The 24,539-nt window shown below is 31.0% G+C and overlaps 5 protein-coding genes and 3 pseudogenes across 8 annotated transcripts, besides 1 other annotated feature; 4 read left to right on the top strand and 4 right to left on the bottom strand.

Annotated features, from left to right (window-relative positions):
* Positions 1-3,415: 3,415 nt before the first annotated feature.
* On the bottom strand, positions 3,416-4,876 carry TVAGG3_0526860 (spectrin binding; the record flags this gene model as incomplete). The annotated part of the gene is made up of 1 exon (XM_001315551.2): positions 4,073-4,864. One exon carries the CDS (start codon positions 4,862-4,864, stop codon positions 4,073-4,075), a length of 792 nt encoding a protein of 263 aa, XP_001315586.1.
* A 945-nt stretch (positions 4,877-5,821) lies between these two features.
* Positions 5,822-9,553, top strand: TVAGG3_0526850 (nuclear pore organization; the record flags this gene model as incomplete). Its single annotated transcript, XM_001315550.1, has 1 exon — positions 5,822-9,448. One exon carries the CDS (start codon positions 5,822-5,824, stop codon positions 9,446-9,448), a length of 3,627 nt encoding a protein of 1,208 aa, XP_001315585.1.
* A 2,061-nt stretch (positions 9,554-11,614) lies between these two features.
* On the bottom strand, positions 11,615-11,828 carry TVAGG3_0526840 (annotated as a pseudogene). The gene has a single exon. A coding segment is annotated over exon 1 (214 nt).
* A 1,845-nt stretch (positions 11,829-13,673) lies between these two features.
* Positions 13,674-24,539: part of a mobile genetic element that runs on past the window's edge.
* TVAGG3_0526830 (keratin-associated protein family) lies at positions 17,237-18,301 on the top strand (the record flags this gene model as incomplete). The annotated part of the gene is made up of 1 exon (XM_051237466.1): positions 17,237-18,301. One exon carries the CDS (start codon positions 17,237-17,239, stop codon positions 18,299-18,301), a length of 1,065 nt encoding a protein of 354 aa, XP_051095290.1.
* Positions 18,651-19,313, top strand: TVAGG3_0526820 (uncharacterized protein; the record flags this gene model as incomplete). Its single annotated transcript, XM_051237465.1, has 1 exon — positions 18,651-19,313. The coding sequence occupies one exon, from the start codon at positions 18,651-18,653 to the stop codon at positions 19,311-19,313; it is 663 nt and encodes a 220-aa protein (XP_051095289.1).
* On the top strand, positions 19,858-22,167 carry TVAGG3_0526810 (annotated as a pseudogene). Its single transcript has one exon. A coding segment is annotated over exon 1 (2,310 nt).
* On the bottom strand, positions 22,619-22,891 carry TVAGG3_0526800 (uncharacterized protein; the record flags this gene model as incomplete). Its single annotated transcript, XM_051237464.1, has 1 exon — positions 22,619-22,891. One exon carries the CDS (start codon positions 22,889-22,891, stop codon positions 22,619-22,621), a length of 273 nt encoding a protein of 90 aa, XP_051095288.1.
* TVAGG3_0526790 lies at positions 23,086-24,455 on the bottom strand (annotated as a pseudogene). The gene has a single exon. A coding segment is annotated over exon 1 (1,370 nt).

Genomic DNA, 24,539 nt, shown 5'->3' with positions numbered 1-24,539 from the left:
AATTTCAAATTTTGATATTTATGTTTATTTTATTCAGTATAATGCTAAGAATTAAAATATAAAATTCATAGAATTTTTTCTTTGAAAATATTTTACATTTTTATTAGACCACTCCTAGACTAGTCATCAGGTTATCCTCAGATCATCCTCAGACTACTCCTTATCAGATTACTCATCATCCTCAGACTACTCCTTAGACCCCTCCTCATCAGACTACTCCTCAGATTATCCTCAGACTCCTCCTCAGATTATCCTCAGACCCCTCCTCAGATTATCCTCAGACCCCTCCTCAGATTATCCTCAGACCCCTCCTCAGATTATCCTCAGACCCCTCCTCAGATTATCCTCAGACTAGTCCTCAGACTACTCCTCAGACTACTCCTGAAACTACTCCTCAGATTATCCTCAGACTCCTCCTCAGATTATCCTCAAACTCCTCAGACTACTCCTCGGTCTAATCCTCAGACTCCTCCTCAGATTATCCTCAAACTCCTCAGATTATCCTCAAACTCCTCAAATTATCCTCAGACAACTCCTGAAACTACTCCTCAGACAACTCCTCAGATTATCCTCAAACTCCTCAGACTACTCCTCAAACTCCTCAGACTACTCCTCAAACTCCTCAGATTATCCTCAAACTCCTCAGACTACTCCTCAGACTCCTCCTCAGATTATCATCAAACTCCTCAAACTACTCCTCGGTCTAATCCTCAGACTCCTCCTCAGATTATCCTCAGATTATCACTTTACATATCTATATCGATAACTAAATAATTACTTATTATACTTTCTTTATTTTTTTTTAAGGATACCCTTACGTGTCAGATTTTTTGCGCATACGAAGAAGTCATGCTAGACATGAGCTATAAACCTGAAATTTTAGCAACATATTTAAAACTTTTTAAACTACAATACATTTTAATATTCAAGAACAAAAATATTCTTTTTAGAAATTACATAATTATTTTATGTGAAATCTATATAAAAACATATTTTGCGAGCGTAACTTTTTTCTTTATAAGCACCTTATATGACTGATAAACTGTGAAGGCACATAATTGTTAATTCATAGAGTTGATATGTTTCCAAAATTGAGAGGAAATTTGAAAATTGAATACTCTTTCAATTCAATTTTCAAAAGATATCAGCTCCTTCAATAATTGAAGGACGATTTTGATCATTTGCTCTTAAAACAAGTATGCCATGGAGAAAAAAGTTACGCTCGCAAATCTGAAATATAACTATCATATAAAAAAATTAAATTTCTAATTTTTTACTCTATAGATATTATTGGCCACTTGTGTAATGCATAAAAGTTTATGTCATATGCATACATTTGGAAGTATGGGAGACGAGGGAAATTACTTCTATGAGGCACTAGGATTTTTAAAAATTTCTCTATCGGACTCACCATTCAATTTCTCGAAAATTAAAAAAAATCAATAATAGCTAAAATGTATTATGCATAACAAATTTAATGTTACACGGTATTTTTTGAACTTCATGACATGAATTTTCTTTATATTATTTTTTTTTTGGATTTTCTATGATTTATGCGATAGGCTGGAACAACATTGTAAGTGCAATGATATCATTTATAGAGAAATCTAAAACTTCAGCATTCAGAACTCGCAACCACAAAAATATTCATTTGCTAAGTAAGTAAAGTTGATTAAGTTCGACACTTAGCTTTATACGTAAAACCAAGTGTGTATTGTTATTTCTTGTTAAATTATTGAGAAAAAATAAATTGTAAGAGAAACGATACTGATTATTGAAATAATATTGAGGGTAGCTGCAGATTTCTTCATTAACATGCCGGAAATTTGTTAATCTTGGTTTTCTATCATAAAATCTGTCGAAGAATCTAAAAACGGAGATATGAAATAGAGATCATGTAAATCTAGAGTATCCTGTCAGAAAAATAGACTAAGCATGTAACCCTTTTTTGGTCATAAACACTTTTTACCACTTAGTCATACAGATGATCATTAAATTTAAACGAGCACTTTTTGTCAGAATTTATTCTTTTACAAAGACAGAAGATTTTAGTATTATTTAATATTAGTGCTGTAGCAAAATTCAAAAAACGGTGAAAATTCAGTGAATTTGTGAATTCACATTTTTTTCGACATTTTTCTTGATATATCCATGCACATTAAGAACACAGCTTTGATACGCTTAAAAAAGCATATTTTATATGAAATTGTTAAAGAAATAAACAATTTATATAAAAATTGCACTTATGGGCAGTTTAGATATATAATTATATATAACATATATACAAATCCATAGACAAAGTGCAATAACTACAATGTTGTAGAAAATTACAGCAGAAATACTGACTTTTTGAAGGATAATAAGAATTCTTCTAAATGTTGTATTTTTATAATTTGATTGATTTTTTTTACTATTTCATTAATCTTTTATGAATAATAATTATTTTTAATATATGTGCTATTAAAATTTCAAATTTTGACTAATATATCTAAGTTATCTGAACGAAACATTTAGAAAATATCATACTTACATTGAAATAGCAAGTAGAGCATATTAATAGCAAGTTTCTTGGCTTTATATCTATCATCTATTGTTGTTTGATCAAACAAAATTCACTCTATTATATGGTGTCAATTAATTAAAACAATTTTTAATAGTTATTTATTTAGTGCGAATAAGTGCAAACTCATAAATGAATAACTTAATAGTAGAAATGAATTATCTGATATAAATCTCACATTTTGTCCATCAGAAATACTTTAATTGCATACGCATAACTATTAGTAATACGTCTGGAGTGTCAATTAATAACAATCCCACAACAAGTAAAATTCAGATTTTTATTAAACTTATTTTTTCCTAAAAGTTTTCTCAAATTACTATATATACATATGTGGATAAAATAATAGTAATATTGTAAAAAATTAGATAATTTTTTTATTTGAGAACCTCTCAAAAGTTCATTCAATTTATCAATTGTTTCAGTTTGATGTATATTCATTTCTGGAGCCTAAAACTTTCGCAATCATGACAATATCATATTCTCTTTCTAACTACGCAATGTAAGGGTATCCTTAATAATCTTTATGTTTAATGATGAAAAGAGAAAGAGGAGTAAAAAGAGGAAAGAGAAAAGAAAGAGAGAGAGGGGAAAAAAAGAGAAAGAAAGAAAAAAAAGGACGGCGATAATTTTGTATTGTTTTGTTATTCGGCCGAATGGCGGATTATTCTATTTATAAACGGTCATGGCGTAAAACCGTCGCATCCCTAGATTTTATTCTCATGTTGTTTTAATCGAAAATTGATACATTTTCAAAAAAATAATATTGACTTATGAAATTCATTTTTAAGGTGAAATAGTATTGTTTTTATTAAAGTATATGAATAATATATAAAAAATTAATGAATAATATAAGCAGATTTTTAGTTTACAAAACAAATATGAGCAATGCAATTTCAAACTTTTGCTGGCAATTTCGATATTGCTCAAGTTTGTAGTATTTGTGATACCTATAACATCGGCTTAATCAAAATTCGATTTTTCTTATGAGTTATTGAGAAAATTTGATTGCAATGAGAAGGATTTCGACGTTTTTGATAAACTAAGAGCTGAGCTTTAGGGGTTCAGTTCATTTATGGCTGTAGTTTGATGCGTAGATCTCTTTTTTATTGTAAATTCTTTCAGCATGGAGATCGAGAATGAATCTTTTGAGAACTTTATGAGTTTTTACACCCGTAAAGAGGTCCTTCGAGGAAAGATAGTCCAGACTACATGAAGATGTGGGTTAACCAAAAAAATCCGATGGTTTCCCCATATTCATGTAGATCTTCGAAAAAATGAGCATCAAAAAAGCCAAAAAAATAGGCTTTTTATTGGATTTGTACACTAGATCAATAACCTATTTAGGATCTGACATTCTTTTTAGCCAGAGATATGAGGTCCTTTCTAGGAAAACGATCTATTCATCCATAAAAAAAATGAATTATCGTTTTCCCCAGAAATTACATGGGGAGTGGTAAAAGTAAGGAAAATCTGGGTATATTAAAAGCAAATTTTAAAATTAATTTCATGTCAATTACTCAACACAGCCTTAGATTTAAGAATATTCTTAATTTCATCATATGTTGTGCATTTCAAAGCCGTATTTCCGTCTTTATTTCTTGCATTGATGTTTATGTTCTTCAGGGAAGCAAGATACTCGACAACTTCATGCTGGCCCCACTTAGCAGCGCCCATTAATGGTGTAAAACCGTCTTCTCTGGCTGCATTAATGTCAACTTTTGGAAGAGAAGCAAAATACCTAACAGCTGGTAAGTTACCCTCGTAGCAGAAGAATCTGAGAGCACCACAGCCAGTTCCATCTGTAGAATTTGGATCGGCGCCAAAATCTACTAAAAGCTGTGCAAGTCTGAAATCGTTCTTATAGCCTGCATTTGTAACGATATCGTAATTCCATGTTCCGCCTCTGACCTTGCTGTAACCATTGGCAACAGCGTATTGAATCGTTACGCGGTCATCCTCGCTTGCGACTTTAGCAAGGACTTTGTAGATTTTCTTGAAATCGTCTGATGTCTTACTGAGAGATTTTAGTGCATCCAAGTTTGGATAAATTCCGCTACTGTGCGATATTTGTGCTTTTAATTGCAAATTTTCTTTCTCAAGTGCGGCAATATTTTCTTTGAGGGCTTGAACCGTTTCTTTGTCGTCGTTATTTGTTGTATTTGTGTTTGAATTTTCATCATGACTTTGTACTCTTTGAGAATTTTGCATATTTGAGTTCTTGTAGAGATTAGAGGCGATGAGGTACATAAATACCGTGATTGCCGCCAAGAATATCACTACTAGTACTAAAAGTAAACTCATTTATCAAAAATTGATTACACGGTGGAAATTCAATGAAAAATTTTCAATTGAGATATTTTATGCCTAATTGTATTAATTACATGTAGGCATATCCAAAAATTCAATTTTGGTCACTCTTATAGCATTAAAAAAGTCAATCAACTCTGTCAGTCCTATAACCCATGTTTTCCTTCCTGGACTTGAGAACTCCATAAGCTACATAACTTCATGGTTGTCTCGATTATGGTCTAGTTACTCAGATGAGATGGTCACAACTTATTTTCATTTTTCACCATCTTATGACACATTATTATCATTCATATTGTATTCATCAGTAGCATATCAGAATGAAAAAAGACCTATTAATAACCCCTGAGAAATAGCTTTGTTATTCTTTGTTCATCACTTAAAGATTGTACTTATAATCACTTGATATTGCTAATGAAAAACTTAGACAGGACTTAAAATCAAACAATTTCTTTTAATTTTTGAAATATTCCTCTAAAATTCATTTGAATTAACGGAGAATTATATAACACTCTATACACCCTTCATGTTTTTGATAATAACATTAAGTCACTATCACAAATGTGTTTAATAGCTTATGAATTTGTATTAGTTTAAATTTATTTCTAATATCATACTGAATTCTATACGTCCACTAAGTTTACTACCAAAAATGATGGATGAATTCATAAAACCTTTAATTAATTTCTGCTATCAAATATCTCAAAACGAAGTTGAATGATTTTCTTCATATCATGCACATGAATTACTATGGATGCATACATAAGTTTTACGAATTATTAACTAATAATATTGTCTAGATGCGAATCTTTGATCATAAATTTACTAAAAAGAAAGTCAAAATCTCATATTTTAAGAGCAAAATTTCTTCTTTGCAGCAAGAGATATAAAATTTATGATAATTTCTTGATAACATTGAACACAAAATTTAGGATCTGTCACTTTTCTTCAATGAACTTAAAACTCAGCGGTGCCTCACTAGCATCAACATCAATTGCGGCCCCTGTAGTTTTTAAACCAGCAGAAACCAATTTTCGTCTTACTTATAAGAAAAAAGAGCTTGAAACTTCTGATTTTGACGAAGTTATAAATCGATGCAGAACTTTGATCAAGAAGATTTCAAATCCACCAAGCAAAAGTAGTATACAATACTACGAAGAGTTTACTCGACCATCATTTGCTCATTTTACTATAGAAAACGAAACAAAACCATTTTACGATGCTTCGATGGCTGTTACAGAGTTTGTAGGAATGCTAACGAATCCGTATTTTGAACCTAACAAGCAGAAGTTCGTCAGTCATATTGGCGGCAAAATCCAAGAAGAATGGCAAGAATGTTCTCGGTGTCCTCAGTTGCAACAAATAATGAAAGCAGCATTTGGTATCATTGCCGATATTAGAGACTTTATAGAAAAATCATATACTCCTTCTCTTCTTATTTTCATCGCAAACACATTATTACTTCAATCTTCGATTTCTCAAACGCAATCTTATCAATTAGTTCTCGAAATATACGCTCAGGCATTCGTATTTAAAGTTATCGAAAAGCATAAAGACAGAATTCAAGGATTTATCGAAAATGAAAGACAAATCAAGCATGATTACATATTTGCTGAGGAAGCACCCGAGAAAAACAATACAGATTTCCGAGATTTTATACAATTAGTTACTGTATTAGCTAGAATGAGAAAAGATCCAGATTTTGGTCGACATTTTTATTCAATGGGTACAGAAATCATTTCTTCAGCTACAGATTTTACTCAGCCGCGCTTTGTTGCTGCTTTTATTAAACTTTTAGCATCTTTATCCGTAGATAAAGAAACATCTGAATTAGTTTACGATAGATTAGCAAAATCCAACTCGCAATTGATAAATTTACCTCATTTCTTACAAGCCATATCAGGTTATGCAGATGATTTCAATCAATCTCAAGCAAATGTTGCAAAATTATCAGAAGATGATTCTAGTACACTTGAATCGATTTTCAGATTACTTTCATCATTATTCAAGCATAGCGAACTATGCCGTCGCGAAATTATCAACTCAAACAACTTAATAAATAATTTAATAACTTATGTATCATCTATGATCCCTGCGACCCTCAAATCATGTTGCTACGATACCCTATCGGAAATTTCGCAGGATGAAACGTATACAGTTGAAATCTGGAAAAAATTTGTTTTTACAGAAATTTTAACACCGGATAATGTCCAATCTGGCACCGGCGGCATCATCCTTGATATAGAGAAGACAGAATTGGCTGAGCGCGCTTATCCTCTTATGCGTTCTTTCGTGAGATTTTTATCGAAATTAGTACAAAACGCTCCTCCACCGTTAAACTTCGAACATATCCATGTGTTCTTGCTTGAGTTCTGCTTATTAAAGCTACCAGATAGACTATACGCCCACTTTAACGAAAAATGGTCGATCTTATGCGAAATTTGCCAAGTTTGGACTAATTTATTCAAATACGACAAGGTCCACTACAACCTTGTTATGCGTTCTGCGCTTTGCGATCAAAGATTTATCCGTGGATTACTTACAATCGTTGTAGAAGACGAAACTCCACTTGAAACATTATTATGCGTATACAGATTATTGTTTACTATCTCCCAGCATGAAGAAGAGTTCTTCCAGAACCCAGATTCGAGTTTCCATTCATCTGTCGTTTCTTTAAGCCAACAAGTATCATGGTCCTCTGATTTCCTTAAGAAGCTCATTCTTTCTGTTGCAGAAAACGACAAAGATGTTCAGATTTCTGCAATTTCATTGAGCCAATACCTCGCAAACAACGCCGCTCAGATCGTACAGGTCGTTTTTACTTCTGTAAAGCCAATCCCGTGCTTTATCAAGGTCATAGAACGCGATGAAGAGGAAGAACCGAGTAAAATTGGAAATGAAGAAACTTGTGTAAGGGTCAGACTGCTTAAATTCCTTGTATCATTAGGGTCCTCGTCGTATTTCGCTCGTTACGTTAGCGGTTTTGATGTTTCAGATCCACCAACTTCATTATTAAAGTCCACATTAGAGAAGGGCATCATCCCCAAGCTTGTTGAGAAGATGGGAACGACGATGGCCGCCAAGAACTATCCAAGATTCGCAGCAGCTTCCCTTCAGTTAATGTTAATGCTATGCGACCACTCATTGACGGTTTCTCCACTTTTGAGTTCACTTCGCAGTTCCCCGCACTCCTTCTTCGACCGCCAACTCGTAAATCTGCAGGACAACCACTCCTCCATGACTGCCATTGGTTGTTTCTTAATGCTTCTCGCGAGGGAAGCTATGGAATCAGCCAAAAACAGCTCAGGAACGACCTTACACGTTGTACAGATACTTCTCAACGTTGTCGGCTTCTCGGAGCAAAGGTCACGTGTTGTTCTTGCCTTCGAGTTCATTGATAGAATCGATGATTCCGATGAAGCAACATTAATTGCGAAAGGAATGTTCCAAGCTGTTGTTTCTTTTATCACAAACAAGAATGTGATCATTTCCGCCAAGCATTGGGGCAATGCATGGATCTCTTTCATGATACACCTTCTTAACAAGATAACAACAGTCTCCAACAGTGAAACAACGATGTATCTTTCTCAAGCAGTTGGTTTCATTGGCCATTCAATTTTCGCCGATAAAATTTTCGGAAAAATTGACAAACACGATATTTTAGTATCATTCAATGCACTTATTGAAGCATTGATATCCTTACACATCAACAGACACAGTGATTCTATGCTTGGTGTCTATTCTTTGTTCACTTCTTTACTTGCGAACAGAGAAATTGATGAAGAACTTTGTCAGATTTATCTTGAGAATTCCTCACGAATTTCTTCATGTTTCCTTGATGACATGAAGAACCAGATACCTGTAACAAAAGCAGCTGTTTTCGCAGCAGCAGAATCATTAGTAAGTTTCGCGAAAGACTCAAGTTTAGATGAGTTTATTTCGTATTCAATTGCACAATTACCAACTGATTGGTTAATTTTCGATGAAGATAATGATGCAGGCGCTTTCGTTCTTGGCAGCAAATTCTCCTTCTTTACAAGAGTTATTTCAAGTGGTTCTGATCCTTCCATTTTTATTCAGAGAGGATTAATCACTTTGATTGGTCATAAATCGATGTGGGAATCACTTGGAGAGTCATTCTCTACATCAACGAACTCTCCAATATCTGAATTGATATTGCAGACAGCTTCTAAAGCAATCAAAGCAATGTCTGCACTCGCGGCAAGTTCTTCTAATAATGAAGACGTAAAGAAACAAAGTCGACAATTTATTTCTGATTTCGCTGAAACATTTTCAAGTGTATTTCAGTTTGGCGGCTTCTTTACTTTGGACGCTTTGCAGATGATCACTGACTTAGTTTGTTTCATGTCATTAGTTCCATCAGCTGTTGATAAGTATCTGATGAATAGATTGGCATCATTAAGACAAAGATTTATTGGAAATGAACAATGGAGAGAATTGCTGAGAAAAAAGGCTGGAAAAGCTGATATTCCTTCGCCAAAGACGTACCAGATAGCAATTGGAATGACTAAGAGGATAATCATGGCAGTGAATTACATGATTCCACAAAAGAAATGATTTTATTTATATATTTATTATTATTATATTATTGATATTTTTTGAGAAGATAAAGCTATAAAATTTTTTTATAAAAAATATACATAATTTACAATTCTTTGACAATAAATCATTATACTAATAACAAAAAAGTATTACGTGCATATATGCATTGCGGCTCTATGAAAAAGGTTCATCCAATTCCCAGTTCTCAGTTTTTTTTTTCATTGTGATGACGGTAAGTATCATATCTATTAATCGTTATGTGTTTAAAACAGACTCGAAGGTATATTGTTATCAAACAGCATTTTATACTATATACATGACTCCATATAGACACACATTTCTATAATAGTGAGATAAAAGTACATATACTATCACATATGCATATGGAACATTTAGTATTATATTTTATACAATAATTGGGTGATAGTTATTATCAATACGACTCATTTTTTTATTGGCACTTTTAAATTTATATTTTATTATGTCTGATAAATTCATTCTTCCTAATACATATAGTGAATTGCAAAATATCGACAAATACTATATTGATCCATTTAATGCATTGTATCAGTTAAAAACAGAAAATGATGAAGATTTACAAAATGATCAAAATAAATTTGATTGATTCAGAGAAATATCTACCAGAAAATATTATAAGCGATATTTTGAATATTATTCCGTTTAATAACTGCTTTACAAAGTATTATTTGAAACTGGCGAAATTCATATATGATGATTATCATGTAAAAGAGGTCAGAAATATTCAATTTGAAATTACTATATTTCTATTTTATAAAGAATACGGAATTAAATTAAACAGACATTATGATATCGAAGCAAGGTTATTGAAAAATGCCGATATTCATTTAGATACAATTTATAGAATAATTATAGATAATGACCTGAAGAGTAGTAGGATAGGATGGGTTTTGTGACTTTTTTTGTAAACGTAAGAATTCATACAATATCGAGCGATTTTGTATCATTTTTTTAACATATTAATTTTAAAAGTTTATTTTTTATTCTTACATAATGACCCAACAAGTAAACCAGATAAAATAGATTATCGAATTTTAGAGGATGGTGTTCCTGTTTATATTCAAAGATTTAAAGGGAAGCAATATTATAGAATTGTTAATCCTGAATACATAAAAATTTATTTAAAAAGGAAGACTGTGAATTATTAAACGTTAATGAATATGAAACCAATAAATCAAAACTGAGATATAAATATATTGGAAGTGATGAAAGGTGTAAAGATAAAGATAAAGTTTATTCAGTTTCATATAATAACTGGCACACGTTAGGGATAAGAAACATTTAGGAGATTATGGTAAAAGTTCTGAATTCTTTAAATCTAGTATGTACGAGAGAGTAAAAGAAATTAGAAATAATTATTTTCATGAATAAAAGATTCTACATAATGAAATAAAAAATAAACTTTAAAAAATTCATGTCTCAGAATCAACATTGAACTTTAAGAAACTAATGATTATTTGAATTTATGAAATCAATTATTTGATTTATTCTTTCTTCAATCTCTTCTATTCTTTTTGTTAAATCATCATTTTCATTAATGAGGTGATTCTTGATTGAGGAATAGATTTCAAACTAACCACACCTTTTATTTTTGAAATTTTGAATCCATCAACTTTAAACATTTTTATTCAATTTACACGTTGTCAATTCTTCAAATAATTTTTTATTGTTAGCATAATAGTCATTAAATTCTTCAACAGATGAAAAAATTTTTATTTCAGTAATTGGTTTAACAACGTTTATTTTTTGTTGAACATTTTCACTTTCATTTATTTCTTCCTCCTCTGTTTCATTTATTTTTAAAATTGGTTTCATTTATCATTAAATAAAAATTAGAATATAAGTGATGAAATATATTTTTTAATTAATATTAAATCAGAAATGGCGGCAGGATTCTTTAAAAAAATTATGGGATGGAATTAAGAAAGCTGCGGGTTGGGTTTATAAAAAGATTATTAAACCCGTTGCAAACTTTTTAGCACCAGTAGCGAAAACGGCAGGAACTATCATAGGTGGAGTATTAGGTACTAAAGCAGGTAATCCGGCGATGGGAGCACAAGCAGGTAACGCAATTGGTGGAATTGCTGAAGGAATACTTAATAAAATAGGAGGTAGATAGTGGAAAAATAAATAAATATTTTTTTATCTTAGTATCGGTTGAAGTCTTTGATAAACTTTTTCTCCTTTATTTAATATTTCTTATTGGGGCAGCTTTTGGTGTTATTGATTCAGCAATGTCACTAATTGCTTCTTTATTCTTAAATATCCAATTTGCTCCTTTCTTCATTGTTTCCCAAACTTTATGCGCTCCTCTTTTTACTTTATCCCACAGTTTCTTAAATATACCTGCAGCCATAGTTGATTATTTCATTAAAATTAAAAATTCATTTTCATCTTTTAATTTTGATTTTTTATTTAATAATAAATGACGACTAACTATTTGGTGCCAAACACTAAACCGATTAATGGAAATGTGTTTCATTCATTCGAAAAGATAAATGAAATATTCGCAAAGAATGACGGTAGAAGATATTATAGAGAACTTGAAAGTTCATGCTATGACTCTGATGCTCCATATTTTGATGATAAACAAACTCATTTAAGAATTACAAATCCGGCTCATGATGTGAACAATTAGGTGACACATATATTAAACGCAAAGTTAAAGCAACTCTAGTTTCAAATAAAGCTTTCACATGTGATGCGCTTTTAAATGCATGCGTTTATTCGTTGGTTACAAATCATCAAATCAAAGCTTTAAACAATTAGAAGTAGAAACCAAGAGGTGATGCCGGTTATCTTCAGATGGATTGCGCCCGTGAAATCTTTCGCATTTGCAACATATAAACCAAATCAGAAAGGAAAGTTAAAAAGTTTGTTCATTCGTTATATAATAATGTTCAAAAATTGATAACTCAGTATGTGGTAAATATATTGACCCTTCAGAAGTTTTCAAGAACGCAAATGAAGAAGTTGATATCACTTTTGATATGATTATTCCGGTAAATGATTTGTTAGCATTTCAGGCGTTCGATGATTATCCTAAATCATTTGGTGAAATCATTTTAAATATTATGTTTTCAGGGATACTTTAGTATATTGTCAGGTTGACCCGTTAAAGTTGCTGATTTACAAAATTACGTTTATGAAAAGATAATGATGAAATTATGAAAAGATTATGAATCATGTTTATAAATATGATCGCAAATTCCAACAAATCGGACTTCCTGCCAAATTAATTACAAGCTTAGCCGCTACATCTGCTGACGCAACAGTTGATGACGTTATTATTTCATGCACAAAGATGGAAGTTTTAGAGGATAAATGCATTACACCAGGATACGGTTTAATTGAAGAATCAGTTAAAGCAATACCACGTTTATTCAGTAAGGAAGATCCATTCATGATTCCAGCTCAACATATTGACGTTCGTTCACTAAATGGAGGTTGCATCACTCCTGAAGGTATCAGCTCAGATTTCTCATACGCTCTTCATAATGTTACAGATTTGTGTTAACATTTCCGAAGAATGCAATGCAAAGAACGGTTTTAGAAAATCCAATGCTTCGAGGTCTTCAGGTCACAATAGATTCCAGAAACTTCCCCGATCAAGCGATGACCACAGTGGGCGACATATTCTTTACACGTATGCTTCAAGCTTCTGATTTAGATGGAGTGAATGAATGCACGGAAGAATACGAGGACTCATTAACTAGACCACTGAATGATGATGATGGCACCATTAGCTAGAACATGGAAAGACCAAACTTCATTCTTATGCACTATTCCAGTTCAACGTGATGGACGGGTATATTCTTTGATGGATTAGAAACTTTCAACTCACAAGTTACAGTACAAGTGAAAGCTTATCCAATCATTCAGGGTGTAAATGACACTTACTGTTCAAAGGTGACAAATCCTCCTCAGGTTTGGTTTACTAGGACTACATATTGGACATGGACACCGATGAAGGTTTGAAATATCATCCAACAGGTACACCACCACAGTATAGAAGTTCATATGATGAAATATTGAATGAAATAGAAATGTTTAAAATTATAAATTTATTTTTGATTAAATGGATTTAAATTCATCCACCCTTATGAAGAATTAGCAGGAGTATAAATACATACGTAGATGATATGATTAATGAAGCATTGAGTGATAATAGAAATGCTCTATCTAAGGAAAAATTAATGAAATTCCATATTCTGAATGTTACTTAAATTCAATCACTGCACAATTGGTAAACAAAATAAAGGTAAAACATTAACGATATTAAAACAAATTATCATTATTGCTAACACTTCCCCCTATTCACATGTGTTAATTTATATCAACCGTTCAGGTTCCTTCAGATGATACATTTGAATCTTTAAAGCATTTAATCAAAATTCAATTATTTATTTATCACAAGAAGAAGCAGAAGATTATTTAAAAAACTTTTTAATGTATAAAGAATTATATAATACAATCAAGAAGCAAGGATTAGAGGATAAAATTATTGATAAACAACGGGATGAATTATTTGAAACACTTTCTATTTCAAATTTTGATAGAGAATTTTTGCATTCACTCATTTTTCTAGATGATGCAGTGAAATCAAAACTAATAACAAATGAGAAATCATATTTTAATCAGTTATTAACTCAATGTCGACACATTCAGTGTTCATTCTTATGGCTGTTCAATACTTCAAAGCATTAAGCACAACATTAAATCGAATCTATCAACACTTTTCATTTTCAGTGGGTTTAGTCGTCAACAGTTGAACGTTATGCTTTATCAAGTGAATTTACCAATGAGCATTAATGAACTTTACACACAATATCAGCAATTAGGTGAACATGGAAAAATAATAGTTGATTTAAATAAAGGAAGTGTTAAATTTGATTAACTTTTTATAATTAATTTTTATTTTTTATTTATAATTAAACATGACTGAAATGGTAAATCTTCTACAGGTTCCATTAAAACAAGGGACAAACAAAAAGGGTGCATATAATAGAACTATGAAAGTTCCTGATGGAATGAAAGAATTAGTTCATATTGTTGCTGGTCTTCAAAAAGATGTTAAACAAATGAGAAACGTTTTAACATTACCAGAAGCTCAAGCATATGCCAAACGTCAAGGTCCAAATTGGGAAGCACACGAAGCAGACATTACAGGTCCAAATGGAAAACCTGATGGTATAAATGAAGTTTTCGTTACTGATGGTCAAGGTAATATTAAAGTCATAAATGGTTATAAATTAACTATGTCTGATTATCCTAAACGTAAAGCATATAATGAACGTTATCCTATGCAATTTGATGAAAATGGAAAAGCTGTTAAACAATACATTAGAGAAGGTGAAAATGGTCCAATTAATTCATACCGTCATAATCCATATTCTTATTTCAATGAAGAATTAAATGCTGTTGAAGAGGGACCGGATGGATTACCACGATATTCTAACCAGTTTGATGGTCAATATGCAAATATTAGACCTGAAATTTCAGCTAAGAAAATTCTTTAAAGTTGCTTTATTCGATCCAGTTTTCGCAAATGTTAAAGATGAACTTAAACAGCAATTCCAACCAATTATAGTAGCAAGAATTGCATCAGGTGCTTTATCTCAAGCATTCAAAGATTTAATTAAGAAACCATTATATCAGCAACGAGGTTTAACTTATGATTTAGTTAAGGAATCAGATAAAAGAAAATTTGAGAAATCAGATGATTATAAGAATGCAATTAATGAATATATTCGGTCTATTAATTTCGATGAAAAGCTAAAAATCAACTTCATGAACAAATACAGGAATAATAGATTCAAAAGTTCCAGCAAAATAAAAGTTTAAATATATTTTTTTATTCGAATATAAATGAGAAGACGTTTCACTAGTCAAAAGAACACTAACGCAAAAGCAGAGATTACGGTTGGTTATAACGTAAATGATGATAAATCACGAATTATTCAAAATGTTAAAGTTAATGTTAGCCCTGAATTAACAAGGTCAGCAACTCAACAAATTTATTAACTCGTGACTTACGAAAAGGAGGAGAATGAAGAAAACCATGAGAATGGAGACCCAATCATTTTATCTGAACCTGGTAAAGAACCTGTTGAAATTCCCACTTATCCAACATACCCCCACCTCTTTCATCAAACATCGAGAACCCATATAAAATAGACATTAATTCTGAATTAATGAAAATTTACCGTGATATAATAATTAATAATTATGATTCAATAATAAATTTAATTGACAATCCGGTTTAATTATTTTACCTTATGAATCATTAATTCACATTATCGCCATTCTTTGTGATGTTCAAGATTCAGACGTTAAGATTCAATTTTTCATAGATGATGAGGTTTCATGCTGCGGAACAGTTGCAAAAATAAATCCTATAAAGGATATTAGCACAATTAAGATATCAAAGAACAGAACAACAACTGAACTTCATTTAACATATAATGATATTTATAATAAAATAGTTGATGAATAAAATATCACTTGAAAAATTCTTTGTTAAGGCTATTTAATATTCAAGCATTAACATTATTGAATAATAATCCTTTGAATCATAATCAATAATAATTGACCTTTCACCAGTTTCTATCGTTTGTTTTATTTCTTTTTATTCCCCACTATCTGGATCGGTCATTGTAATTGTTTTTGTTATAGTATCAGCTTTATCTTTAACTTCAATCTTTTTTCCATCGGGATATTTAAACCAAAATTCCAAAAATTCGATATTGTCAATCTGTTCATATTTTAATCTATCAATTACATTTTTAATACCATCTGAAAATCTTATGAAATGGTCATTATATGGGTTTGATTGAACTAAATTTGAATGAAGTGAAATATAACCTGTTGATGAATATGACACTGACTCATATTTTCTGAAAACACTAAAATTTATAACATGAATGAATTTCTTATTCGTTGAATTTATGAATTCTTGAGGTAATCTTATTCTAGTTTTATTTATCACTGGAAAATAACGCTTTACCATATTTTTAATCGTAATAAAAAATGTCAATTATCAATATTATTTCGAATAATAACTGTGAATTAAATTTAACAGTTAGCGGAATTTATAATGTTACTCTCGTTTCTGTGAGTGGTAAATTTAATCCCATTCTTTTAGACCCTTCAGATTATATATCATTTATTAAAGATGACCTTGAAAAAACGTATGATATGTATATAAATAATGTGATAGCGAAATGGGATATTAACATGATTTTAAGTTATTTAAATGAATCATTTATCGTATGGTATGAAGAAAATTTTAAATCAAAACCTGATAAACTTTTTGAACTTGATGAAATAAATAACCTTATTAAATTTCCGCTGAAAATTAAATTTTGTACTCCTCATCATCGTTCATTGTTGGGGATATTAAATTTTGAAAAAGATGTTGGGGATGTTTTGTATTCTGACACTGGTTCCAATTTCATTTTAATCAAATGTGATAAAGTTAATACCCCAATGAGATTTTCACATCAAACATTAGACTCTAACTCTTACCCATCAATACAAAACATTTTATCCATCAACTTAAACACATTTTCTTTATCATATCCGTTTCAATTATCCGGGAATTCATTTATTCTTCATTCAAAAGATTTATCAAATATTAAATTTAGAATAACTGACCTATTTGATTGTGATTTAGAATTCATGAATGAAATATTATGGCAATTTCAAATAGAAAAAATAGGTGATGAGATAACAGATTAAATATTTATTTTTAAATCATAATAAATGATTAAACAACAGCAACCACAACAACTTAAGGCACAAAACACCCAGGTCCCTCAGACCATTACATACGCCATATATGCATATAATTCAAAGACGGCAGAACAAACGCAAAGGTTGAAATATGGAGATTTGGAGATAGTATTGAAAAATGAACATTTCGAATTCGTTTGCAAAGGTGGTGCAGTGATATCAAATATAAAAGAAATTTTATTTATGAATTCTAAAATTAAAGGTATAACGGATGATATAACATCAATTCCACCAGAAGAACAGAGATATTACGCATTAAATGCATTTCCTAAAGTTTTGAAGATTGGAAGATTTAATTTAAATGAGGAATTCATAGAAGGTTTCCTAAATGACATAATGAAGAAGGTGGATAAGGAATATGTGGATAGTGAATTAATGAAGAAAGCAAATTTGGTTTATGTTGATGAAAAAGATAATAAAATTAAAGAAAAGGTTGAATGGTATCATGAATGGACATTTGAGACTTTTAAAGTTAAAGCTGATACAGAATGGGTTTCAGGATGTTTAGACCTTAAAGCAGATAAAACATATGTTGATGAAAATTATGCAAAGAAGTCGGAAGTAAATGATGTGATTACAAGCATGAAAAATGAAATACTTCAAACATTATATCCTGTTGGTTCTATTTATACATCAATGAACTCAACAAATCCATCAACAGTTTTAGGTTTTGGTATGTGGAAGCAGATTGTAGATAAATTCTTATACTGTGCTAGATATTCAAAGCAAACAGGAGGTTCGAAGAAAATTAAAGAAGCAAACCTTCCACCGCACACTCATACAGGAACGACAAACACAACAGGAAATCATTCACATTCAATAACAAAAAGAGGTTATACAAATCTTGCAGCGGGTTCGGATAGATGGGGAATGAATAGATATGATATCACAACTGACCCAGTAGATTCAAGCACAGGTATTTTCTGTGGAACCTCAGGAAATCATTCACACACTTTCACAACAAATCCAACAGGCTCGGGTAAAGATTACATGCCACCATTTGTGACTGTATTCGCATGGTACCGCGTTCATTGAATGTGCTTGAGCCCAGACTTTTGGGTCAAGGCTTACCGAATGAACTAAATATATTTTATGTCTGTAATTAATTAGGTAATGAAGTAATGGATGAACTGCAGAAATAATGTTTACGTTAATGTTTACGTTAATGTTTACGTTAACGGTTTTTAGGTTATTCAATAATTAATTATTTTTGAAGAACTGAAGGTGTCACTATGTCACCATGTCACCAGGTTATTTAACTTCTCTGAAAAAATGAGACAACATGACATTTTGACAACATTTACGAAAATTTGATGCAGCCCAAAAATAAAGTTAGTTTTAAAATTATTTTTATTTATTTTTTATTTTGTATGTAAGAACAGTAATGTCGGTCGAAGCAAAAACATTCACGAACAAATCTAATGGTGAAACATTCACAAAAGGCACTTATAATGGTATTGAAGTCTTACGTAGAGACAAGGATGGTTACATTAATGCAACAAATATGTGCCAACAGTTTAGGAAAGACTTTAGAAAGTTGTTGGAAAATAAGTCCTGGGAAGAGTATTATAAGGCATTTTGTGAAGAATATAGCAACCGCCGGAATTCAGACGGTTGCTTTTTATACAAAATTCATGCAGGAATTCCTGATGAAATCAAACAGGTTAGAGGAACGTATGTAGACCCAAGACTTATAAACTATATAGCAATGTGGGCTTCTCCAAAATATTGCATAGCAGTTGGAAAAATTATGGACTCCATAGACAAGAAAGTTCATGAGAAATTAGATGAAGAAGAACTTGAAGATACAGTAGAGAATGCTAAACCTTTGTTCGAACAAGAAGTTAGAAAAATGTGCAAAAAACAATTAGAACATGAACGTGAGATATATTATGGTTATAGAGATTCTCCATACGAACTAGACCAATGGGAACAAGAAGATTTAAAGAGAGAATTTAGAGAATATGAACTCGCTAAGATAGCATTAGAAACTGCAGAAAAGAAGTTAAAAGTTTGGGGTCGTTTTGTAAAAAAATATTGTGAGTAAATGAACCATTTATTTTTGTCATAAACAACCAAAAATATATTTTATCGTTAATGTTTACGTTAATGTTTTCAGGTTATTCAATAATTAATTATTTTTGAAGAACTGAAGGTGTCACTACGTCACCATGTGTCACCAGGTTAATGAACTTCTCTGAAAAAATGAGACAACATGACATTTTGACAACAGTCTTGGTTATTCAATAATTAATTATTTTTGAAGAACTGAAGGTGTCACTATGTCACCATGTCACCAGGTTATTTAACTTCTCTGAAAAAATGAGACAACATGACATTTTGACAACAGTCCTGGAAATAAATGTTTACGTTAATGTTTACGTTAATGTTTACGTTAATGTTTTCAGGTTATTCAATAATTAATTATTTTTGAAGAACTGAAGGTGTCACTATGTCACCATGTCACCAGGTTATTTAACTTCTCTGAAAAAATGAGACAACATGACATTTTGACAACAGTCCTGGAAATATGATGCAGCCCAAAAATAAAGTTAGTTTTAAAATTATTTTTATTTTTTATTCCTATATAAATGACAGCAACAAACAACAACAACAACTATATCGTTTCTGATGAAAAAGTTATTGATTCATTAGCTGAGGAATTAGTTGTGGCAGAAACTAAAACCCTCAACGAAAGAATTGGTGAAAACAAGATTGATTTACATAACTACCTCAAACACGATGGAGGAAGAGGAAGGAAAACTGGTATGGCTTTATTAGTAATAAAATTTCAAATTTAACGATTATAGATGTTGATATCAAAATCGTACAATGATGAACTTAAAGAAACGGTTAGAAAAGACATTTTATCAAAGCTTTCGGATAAAGATGTTATCGTTAAAACCGCTTCAGGAGGTCTTCACATTTATTGCAACACTAATTTCTTCTATTCAGTTTCGAACAGAATGATTAAATGTTATTCATGTAATGATTATGATATCGATATCATGACTTCTATTGATGATTCAAAGCGTTCATTAGTGGTTATGGCTGATTCAAGAGTTCGCAAGAATGCAACAGAACCAATCAAAACATACTCATTCATTCGTGGAAGTTACGATTCAACATTAACTAGAACAGTGAATGATATATTAAATGATTTGAATATTAAGGTAAGAGTTGAACAAAAGAATGAAGAAATAAAGACTATCATGAATGAAAACAAAGATGTAAACATTGACGATAAACTTGCCCAGAGCATAGTTGATGGTATTAGTGATTTTGAAGTACATAATGACGGTGGAAACATGAATTTAGAAAAAGAAATAACATTATTCACACTGTTTCAAGCTATTAATTCGTTACCTGATCATTTAATTAATGAAGCCTACGATAACGTTTATAACTTCTGCAGCTTAACAGAAAATGCTAAAAGTAATTTTGAAAAAGCACGTAGTAGATATGCACATTTAATGACTTCTCCATTTGTTTTAGTGAAGATTCTAAAACTATACCAAAAGGAATATTATGATGAATACGTTTTACCTTTATTACGTAAGCCAAAAATAACATTTGATATCAAACTTGATGATTCATTCTTGATAACAGATATTAGACGCAAGGCTGAAAATCATCAGTATAAAAACAGTTCTGAAGTCATTGAGGATTTATCACGTGTAATCCGTTTTGTAGATTGTGGAAATAAATATTTCATTCAAAAGGACTATAATATTCATGATAAAATGAATCAAATATCATTCGTTCTTCAGTCAAACATGAAAGAGTCACTTAAAATGATTAAATTATTTAAAGAAGAAGGTAAAACCATAACAGCATGGGACGTACTACTAAATCAATTGTCTTCATTAACTGTTAAGGGTGTTTGCTTTAAATCTGATTCTCCAGATGTTTTCTCAACGTTTCAGGGTTATAAATACAACGTTCTCGAAAAGCCTGATTACTCAAAAATTGAGATGTTTATGGATTTCATTAAAGAAGCCATTTGTGATAATAACGATGAAGTGTATAAATACCTTCTCAGCTGGATTGCATCAATGATTCAACATCCTGGAATCAAGAATGAAACAGCAATTATTTTGAAAGGACTTCAGGGAACAGGTAAAAACAGATTTACAGATATTATTTCTGAACTTCTCGCCGGTTATTCATGTAAAAACATTACCGAAATAAGTGAGCTAACGGGTAATTTCAATTCAGTAGTTGAAAATAAAATGTTTCTTGTACTTAATGAACTCAAGAATGTAGGTGAAGACAGACTCGCAAACTTCAACGCTTTGAAATCAATTATTACGGATAATGAGATAAGAATTAATGAAAAGAATCAACCCAGAAGGACAGCACAGAACGTTGCAAACTTCATTTTGGTAACTAATAACGTCTACCCTGTCAAAATTGAAGTTGGAGACAGAAGATACGTAGTTTTAAGGGTTAATGGTAAATTTAAGGGTCAATTTGATTACTTCAAGAATTTGATGAATTCATGCACAAAGGAATTTTATGATAATTTACTGACGTATTTTATGCAATATGACCTTTCATCATTTAATGTACGAATCATACCGATGACTGAAGCCAAACAAGATTTAATTGAGTTATCAACAAATCCTTTAGATGTATGGATAAATACACATTATGATGAATTGTGTACAGGTATGACGTGTAAAAATGCTCTATTCTGCAAACCATCAGACATGAAAGACAAGAATTTCCAAATGAGCATTAAGGATAAATGTGATAGGAAACAGAGAAGAATAGACGATAAACAAACATGGTGTTATGTTTTGAAAGAAGAAATGAAAGGATTATATAAACAGGTTGAACCAAACGATAATGAGGATTCATTTACTGACGATGAAATACCTGTAAATGAAGCTTTATAAAGTATGATTGGAATTTATTTTTGCATTAATCCTGCTGTGTTGTCAAAATGTCATGTTGTCACACTTTTTTAAAGAAGTTAATTAACCTGGTGACATGGTGACGTGGTGACGCCTTCAGTTCTTCAAAAATAATTAATTATTGAATAACCTAAAAACCATTAACGTAAACATTATTTTTGGGTCATTTAACGTAACCATTAATTTTCGTAAATGTTGTCAAAATGTCATGTTGTCACACTTTTTTAAAGAAGTTAATTAACCTGGTGACATGGTGACATAGTGACACCTTCAGTTATTCAAAAATAATTCATAAATGCCTTCCTCCTTTCGTCCCGCTGTGTTGTCAAAATGTCATGTTGTCATCATTTTTAAGAGAAGTTAAATAACCTGGTGACATGGTGACATAGTGACACCTTCAGTTATTCGAGACGTTGTCGAAGAGGAATAAAAATTAAATTTGGATAGAGTTTAAAAATTCATCTTTATTAAATTCATCTCTTCCAATCAATTTATTTATTCTATTAAATTCTTTTATTTTTGCTTCACTCAGTTTAAGGATTGAACGGTAAGTTTCTAATTTTTCGATTATTTCTTTCCTCTCTTTATCGTTTTCAGCCCCACCGCATTGCGGCTTCTTTTTGTAATAGCATATTTTTGATTTAATTCTGTTTAGTTTCTTTTTATATTCATTGTCTGGACTCTTGGCTGCTTCGTTGTCACTCATTTCTTACGAAATAAAAAAAAATTAAATATTATTTAAATATAATGGAGTAATAAAATAAATCGGAATTTCTATTAATTTATTGTCAACTTCAACTAATGCATTGCCGTTAATATATCTAACAAATTCAGCTATTGTGTCAAATCTTCGTCTTCTTTTTGTCATTGATTTATCAGTTTTTCCATAATCGAGATGAATCAAAACTTTATCCCCTTGTTTAAAATTCATGAGCCCCGAATTAATTTGTTCACGTTTAACATCATTCAACCTTTCCATTTGCTTTCTAATATATTCCCATTCTTTTGAAATATCATTTTTCATTTCCACTGGTTTCATGTTTTATTGTTCTATGCCATGTATTATTGTAATAATATACTAACTGCTGTATGATGGAGTCATGATTTCCATCCCAGTATATCTGACCGTTAACCCCTAACGCATCTCTAAGAGTTCTCATTACCGCATCAACTATTTTATTATGAAACGTATATGGAGAGGATGAGAAGTAAAAATTAATTTGTGGGAAATAATGAGTCATAGTTGCCTGAAATCCTTTATCACCATCACCCCTGATATTATCTACTCTTTCATGATCTAGTAAGTATTGAATAGCTCTTCTTGTTTCCTGTTCTGTTTTCCCTTTCACTGGAATGCAATATAAATATCTAGTGTTAATGTTAATGGCAAATAAATAAGTAACGTTTCCTTTTGAATATTCCAGATGATCGATTTCGTATGAATATGGATATGGTGCAAATGAAGGGCGACTAAATTTTTCCTTTAACGGTTGAATTTTTGGGTCAGTTGGTTTATTTAATATCTTGAAACCCTTTTTAAAATCTTTTTGTTTCTTTAATGTTTGAAATGGATATAATAAAGTGAATGATGAAGGATTAACTGAAGGAGGAGGCGGTACTGTCGTTGGAGGTTTTGGTGTTGCAAGTGGTTTAATTTTATCTGCTTTGATTTTGGATGATGAAGTTTTGGAATTCATTCCCCCCTTCATTAATTCTGGATGTATTCTATTCATTTGTTTTAAATATGCTGTATATAAAGGTTTGATATACTTTCCCGCTTCGAGTTTATGTTGAAGGATGAATTCCAAAAGTTGATCTTCATTTAAAAGTCGGGCTGAATATGGTTTAACTAATGAATCATAAATTAAAGCTTGTGCATCATTTATGGTCTGAAGAACCTGGGCGTTTTGTTCCTTTTGTTTTTGTTCCTTTGGCTTTGGTTTTTGTGGCTCAGGATTATATAAATTATATAATTCATCAATATCTGCTTCTGTTAATACTTTATTTTTGAAATCTTTCAATTGTTTAAGTTGTGATTTAGTTTTTCCCTTTGTATATTCATTATTTTTAATTTTGTCTTTAATTTCAGAAATTATTTTATTATGATATTTCAAAATTTCATTTTTATAATATGGATAATAATATTCCATATCATCACACGTTATATTTTTATTATGTTTTTGGAGATATGATTTTAATTCATAATATCTAAGAAAATTTTGATTAAATACTAAATCATCAATTAAAATTTTTAAATCTGTGTTATCCATTTATATAAAAATAAAATAAATGTTTAAGGGTGCCCACCTCTTTGAATCATAGTATCAAAACCATCATTAACGGTTCCTTTTGTC

Source organism: Trichomonas vaginalis, chromosome II (assembly GCF_026262505.1).
Source record: "Trichomonas vaginalis G3 chromosome II, whole genome shotgun sequence".
NCBI classification, from domain to species: Eukaryota; Parabasalia; order Trichomonadida; family Trichomonadidae; genus Trichomonas; species Trichomonas vaginalis.
Note: the sequence above shows the minus strand (reverse complement) of the source record. Positions and strands in the feature narration are given on the sequence as shown.